The sequence below is a fragment of the Ichthyophthirius multifiliis genome (genome assembly GCF_000220395.1).
Source record: "Ichthyophthirius multifiliis unplaced genomic scaffold scaff_1120509249695, whole genome shotgun sequence".
Lineage (NCBI taxonomy): Eukaryota > Ciliophora > Oligohymenophorea > Hymenostomatida > Ichthyophthirius > Ichthyophthirius multifiliis.
Genome location: NW_004087445.1, coordinates 10,067 through 16,524, shown reverse-complemented (window position 1 = coordinate 16,524; position 6,458 = coordinate 10,067). Strand labels below are relative to the sequence as shown.

Genomic DNA, 6,458 nt, shown 5'->3' with positions numbered 1-6,458 from the left:
TATTTTTTTTTTTTTTTTTTTATTATTAAAAAAAAATGACTTTTTTATATTTACTTTCTATAGTCTGGTCTATCTTCTATATATTTCCTTCATTTTATTTAAAATATATTATTTTTTTTATTATTACATGCTTTTTTGTTTGTGTTTGTTTTATTTTTTTATATTTATTTGAGATATTTTAATTATTTGCAAATAATTGAAAAAATAATATCTGCCTAATAAGTATATTTAAATAATAAAATTCGGATATATAAAAATTTAATTTATATAAACACATATTTTTAAATTTTCAAATTTTGTTTTTATAGTATATTTAACAAAAAGTTATAATTAATATATTATTTTAAAAAAAAATGTTTTAGAGAACAAAATATATATATATATGAAAATTTTTAAATACATATATATAAATATGTATTAAATCTAAAAATATTTATATCCTAGAGAAGTTATCTTTATTTGTTTAATAATATGTATAAATATCCTTTTATTAGAGTGTAAATATTATATTATTCTATATATTGTCAATAATGCTTTTATAGGCATAAGTAAAAAATAAAAGAAACTACCTAGTTTAAAATTTATTAACTTAATTATTTTGTTATAAAAATAGGAAATTTAGTATTACAAATATAAAAATTAAATTATATAAAAGTCTATGACATTTAATTAAAATTATTTAATAAGTTTCTATTTAAGAATATATATAATTATAAAGAATATAATTATAAATAAAATAAAAAAAAAAAAAAAAAACAAGAATGCTGAAAAAAAAAAAATATGATTATATTAGAAAAATTAAATAAATATATATTATTTATTTTGGGTTAACATTTTTGAAAATTTAAATCATAATAAATTAAATTTATAAAATTAAATATAAATATTATATTTAATTATAAAAAATATTAATATTATATATAAAATATTTAAGTAAAAAAATATTTAAATATGTTATTTAATTTGATTATTTTAAATTTATAAAAAAATTAAATTAATAAAGTATTTAACTATTTAAAATATATATGTTAAAAATTAATTAATTAAAGATAATATATTTACTAAAAAAATATAAAAAAATAAAAAAATATTAAATTATATATTTTAAAATTATAGATATTTATGTTTATTAGTTATAGATTCAGTTTTGTTTTATAAAATAATATAAAAATATTATAAAATATATATATATTAATATATATATAAAAATTCATATATATATATATATATAAATTATTATATATATATATATATATTTATTATTTTTTTATTTATTTTATATTTATATATATATATTTATTATTTATATATTTTATATAAATCATTTTTTATAAAATATTCAATAATAATTAATTTTATTATTTCTAAATCCTTATTTATAATCTGAAACATTTGAAACAACTCTATTTGTAGCTGAAATCGCACTTAAGAACGAAATAATATTAGCTTCTGATAGTTCTTCTATAATCTTTTAATCATAACTTTCATGGAACTATTATGGGAATGCACTTAAAATTTAATTAAGCTCTAAAAGTAGACTTGGATTCTATTAAACTTATTAGGTATCCAAAAACTTAATTATTCTTTCTATTTTTTCTGAATATCTTTTCACTGCATTTAATGAAGTGTTTAAATTATCTGCAAATTGTGATTTGGAAGATGAAGAGTAACTTTTAGAAGCCGTTTCTATACTAATATTGTCAGTTTTTGAAGTTAATATATCATGTTATAACTCTTAGAAATGAAAATTTTCTTTCGAATCTTTTTTTTATTCGAAAACTTTAATAGGTAATTCAATGCCGTTTTTTAATGAAGATATTGTATCTATTAATAAATATATTGAATTTTCGTTAATTTCTTTACAAATTAAATTTTAAAATTTATTATCGTTTTTCATAATTTATAAATTTTCGGAAGTCGAATACCATCCCAAAAAATCGTATTCTTTGTAAAGATTTCCTTATATATCTTATTTGGATAAATTCATTCTTTTTTTTATATATTCAATGTCTATTTCTTATATTTCTAGTGTATTCGGTTCTAATTGGAAACGAAACTCTATTGTTTAATAAATTTAGATTCTACCGCTGTCTATTGTACCTAATAAACCACCTATTGTACGGGTTTTGGCTAGTTTTTAGTTTAGCTTTTGGCGAGTGTAATGATCGCTTATGTTTAATAATACTATGGGGGTAATTTCAACTTTATCTGACATTTTTGTTGGAAAATTATTTATTATATATTATTTTTTTTAAAAAAAATATAAACAAATAAAGGTATTTTTTTATTTTTATTTTAATAAATTATATTTATTTTTAATTGATTTTTTTTTTATTTATATCTTAATTTTTATTTTGAAATTAATTTTTAAAATATACTATTATTAATTATATTATATTTAAAAAAGTATATAATATAAAATAATGCAATTTTTTTATACTTAAGCTTTTTATAATTATTATTAAAAATATTATAAATTAATATATTAGGTAAATTATTAACAGAATAATGCTTTTTTTATGTTTTATTAAAAATCATTTATTTATTATTATAAAATATTTTTTTTAATTGATTAATCTTAAATAAAAAAAATTATAATATTATCTTTTGACAATATTTATTATATTTAAAATTAATAGAAAATTTTTAAATATTCTACATTTGTATTATTTAATAAAATCAAAAGTAATTGTCAATTTTTTTTAAATCAAAACTAAAGTTTTTTTTTTTTAAAAAAAAAAAATTAAATAAGATATTATAAAAAAAAATATTAATATATATAATTTATAAAAATATATATATATATATATATATATATATATATTTTTATATATATATATAATAATATACATATTTATTTTTTAAATTAATTTTTGTTTATATTAAATTTAAAAAAATAAATTAATAAAAAAATGTTTGGAGAATTATACTAAGATAAAAATTAGCCAGCACCAGAATTACTATCTGATTTAACATTGGACTAAATTGATTACGAATGGATAGAAAATTAAAAAAAAGCTAGTTTTTTGAAAAAAGCTATAAGATTAATTGAAGAAGATGGTAAATATATATTTAATTAAAAAAATACACATTTATATACATAATGAATATTAAAAAAAATTATATATAAGAATACATATTTATTTAAATTCTAATATAAATATATAAATAGGTGATTATTATAAAGATTTAAAAGAAGCTTGCATATAAAAACTTATTAAAATCGATCCTTCTAAAGCGTAAAAAATATGAAAGACAATATAAAAATATTATTTATATATAGACCTAAAAAATTCAATAATAATGTAAACGAGGAAGTAAAATAATAAATCTAAAAAGACATATATAAATGGGAAGATGAGGTAACTAAAAACGAAAAAACCAAAATTTTAGAACCTGAATAACCTTTAACTGAAGAATAGAAAAAAAGAAGAGCCGAAAACGAAAAAAATAAAGGTAATGAGGCTTTAAAATCGAAAGACTTTAAAGAAGCAATCGAATATTATACTAAAAGTCTTCAATATGACCCTTAATTATCAGCATCTTATTCTAATAGGGCTCTAGTTTATTTAAAATTGAAAGAATATTAAAAATGTATAACTGATTGTAACAAAGCAATATAAATTAACCCTGAATATACAAAAGCATATCATAGAAGAGGTAAAGCGAAATTCGCTTAAGATAAAATACTAGAAGCCTATTAAGATTTTAAATTCATTATGTAAAAAGAACCTGATAATCAAGAAGTAAACGGAGACTTAAAAGAATGCTAAGAAATTCTAAAAAAGTAAAATATTTAAACTACTGAAGGATTCAGACGAATATAAATAGTGGAAGAAGATGAAGATGAAGATGAAGAAGAAGAAAAAGACTAAGAAGAAAAAGAATAAAAATAACAATATGTAAATATATATATAAATATATATATATATATATATATATATATATATATATATATATATATTTATATTTATCGAAAAATTTGCTTTATATTTAATATTATTCATTATATAGGATATTTAAGAAGTTTAAAATATTGAAAAATAAAAAGAATTAGCAAATGAAGAAATAAAAAAGGGAAATTTTGAGACTTCTTTGAAAATATTCGAAAAATGTGTTTTTGATTTGGAAAAAATAATTGCTAAATTTCCTTTAAAAGAAGAACTTTTGTAAAAAAAAGCCAGTTATTTTAATAATATGTCTTTGTGTTATAAATAAATATAGAATTATACTTAAGTTATTGAATATACTAATAAAGTTATAGAAATGAAAAAAAACATATCTCCTTAAATTCTTACTAAAGCTTATTTAAGAAGAGGTATGTCTTATGAAATCCTAGAAAAATTTAAAAGAGCAAACAAAGATTTTATAAGAGTAAAAAGATTAGAACCAAGTAATTTATTAGCTAGTTAAGGGCTTAGAAGAATTTAAACTAGTTTAAGTTATGATAAAGAAAATATATCAGAAGATTCTGAAAATGAATAAAATAATAACATTAATAATAATAATAATTTAAATGTTACTGAAAAGGATGATTACATTTTTGTTGAAAAAAAGGAAAATCTTGATACACTAGAAAAAATGAAAGAAAAAGGAAACTAGCTTTTTAAAAAAACGAAATTTAAAATTCTTTGGAAGTTTTCTTAAAAATATCTAATTAATTAGAAAGCTAGTATTTATTTCTTCTTTAAAAAAAGGACTCTAATGTCTAAAAATTATATATTTAAGTACTTAGTAATGCTGCTTTATGTCTACTTAATACATATAAAGACGATGAAGTAGTAAATTGCACTACTAAAGTACTAAATATAGATAATTAAAACTTAAAATAGTCTATATAGAAGGGCATAAGCTTATAAAATTTAAAGTGAAAAGCAATAAGATATGAAAATAAAATACGAAAAACTAGAAAAAGCAAGAAAAGATCTAGAAAAATTGAATTCTATAGACAATAATAATAAATAATGTAAAGAAATATTGTAAGAAATTGTAAAATAAAGTATTGAAGTAAAACTATTACTAAGAAATTAAGAAATGTAATAAAAATAATAAGAATAAAATAAAGAAATAGATTAAATTTAATTGAAAAAAACAGACGATAATAAATAAAAAAATTTAGAAACAGAAACTTAAAAAAATATTTCTCAATTAACTGCTGAAGCTATAAAATAAGGTTTTTATAAAAAAATATAAAAGCATATAAAAAAAAAACATATTAATTAAAAAAAACTAAAAAATATAATATATATATAAATATATAAATATATAAATATATAAATATTTATAAATATAAAAATAATATTGTTTCATATTAATAATTATTTATAATTATTAAATAATATAAATTTTTAAATATTTTTATATAAATAATAATGAATATTTAATAATAAATATAATTAATATATAAAATAGATTTTAATATTATCTAAAATTATTATATATTAATTTTTTTTAATAAAAATTAAATAATAAAAATCATATAATCATTTTAAATGTATTTATTATATTTATTTTTATTTTAAATAATATTTTATAATATTTTTTTATAAAGCAAATATGAATTATGATTTTAAATAACCTGAAAGTTCTCTTTAGTTTGAAAAAGATTGCTATAAATTAAAAAATAATAAAGAAAAATTTTATTAATATATAAAAAGTTTAAATACTTAAATATATGCTAAAATTTATAATAAAAAAGATATTCCTTAAGATATTTTTATGATAATAATGGATTTATTATTAGAATAGGGTGTAAAGTAATTTTTCAAAATATAATATATATCTATATGTATAAATATATATATATATATATATATTTATATATTTATATATTTATATTTATTTTTATTATAATATAGTGATAATTAAGAATTTTGTAAAGAAATAATTTTTAATTTAAGTTAAACTTGCAAATTTAATGTTTGTGTTAAATTTTTAACTAAAAAAGAAAAATAAAGTAATTTTTATATTTTATAATTAATTTTATTTATTTTTTTATAAATATTTAGATATTTTTAGTTTATTTACGTTTTTAGGATTATAAGATAATAAATTATTATTAGAAGCCTATAAATTATAATGAAAAATTTATTAATTATTATATTAATTTTATTTATATATTCTGTTTTTTTATATTAAATTCAATTCTTTTAAATATTTTATTTTATTCTTATAAATGAAAAAGATATAAACATTTTTTTTATTGAATTATTTTTATTTAAATTTAATCTTTTTTTAATATATAAAAATTATTAACTATTTTATAATTTAATGCGTTTTATTTTTATGTATAAAATTAATTTTTTTTCTATTTAATTTAATGAATATATAATTTTTAATTTTATTATTTATATTAAAAATCTTATAGTTTTTATAATTATTTTTTTATAATAATAATAAAAATTAATATTTTTTAAAATTGATTACATATTATTTAATATATATAGATTTTTTAACTT

General features: G+C 14.6%; 1 protein-coding gene across 1 annotated transcript, besides 21 other annotated features; it reads left to right on the top strand. All coding sequences in view use genetic code 6, as the record gives it.

The window, feature by feature from the left end:
- Positions 1 to 699: 699 nt before the first annotated feature.
- Positions 700 to 740: a microsatellite.
- A 132-nt stretch (positions 741 to 872) lies between these two features.
- Positions 873 to 953: a microsatellite.
- A 206-nt stretch (positions 954 to 1,159) lies between these two features.
- Positions 1,160 to 1,251: a microsatellite.
- Positions 1,171 to 1,256: a microsatellite.
- Positions 1,181 to 1,311: a microsatellite.
- Positions 1,312 to 2,301: 990 nt separating this feature from the next.
- Positions 2,302 to 2,352: a microsatellite.
- A 164-nt stretch (positions 2,353 to 2,516) lies between these two features.
- Positions 2,517 to 2,561: a microsatellite.
- A 171-nt stretch (positions 2,562 to 2,732) lies between these two features.
- Positions 2,733 to 2,813: a microsatellite.
- Positions 2,756 to 2,846: a microsatellite.
- Positions 2,774 to 2,854: a microsatellite.
- Positions 2,855 to 2,912: 58 nt separating this feature from the next.
- Positions 2,913 to 4,450, top strand: IMG5_024430 (tpr domain conserved; the record flags this gene model as incomplete). The annotated part of the gene is made up of 5 exons (XM_004039328.1): positions 2,913 to 3,060; positions 3,173 to 3,239; positions 3,284 to 3,902; positions 4,015 to 4,169; positions 4,225 to 4,450. The coding sequence occupies 5 exons, from the start codon at positions 2,913 to 2,915 to the stop codon at positions 4,268 to 4,270; spliced, it is 1,035 nt and encodes a 344-aa protein (XP_004039376.1). The 3' UTR covers positions 4,271 to 4,450.
- Positions 3,834 to 3,865: a microsatellite.
- Positions 3,907 to 3,970: a microsatellite.
- A 784-nt stretch (positions 4,451 to 5,234) lies between the features above and the next one.
- Positions 5,235 to 5,294: a microsatellite.
- Positions 5,235 to 5,298: a microsatellite.
- Positions 5,237 to 5,292: a microsatellite.
- Positions 5,299 to 5,351: 53 nt separating the features above from the next.
- Positions 5,352 to 5,403: a microsatellite.
- Positions 5,361 to 5,408: a microsatellite.
- A 77-nt stretch (positions 5,409 to 5,485) lies between these two features.
- Positions 5,486 to 5,545: a microsatellite.
- Positions 5,546 to 5,769: 224 nt separating this feature from the next.
- Positions 5,770 to 5,838: a microsatellite.
- Positions 5,770 to 5,857: a microsatellite.
- Positions 5,795 to 5,838: a microsatellite.
- Positions 5,858 to 6,458: the final 601 nt, after the last annotated feature.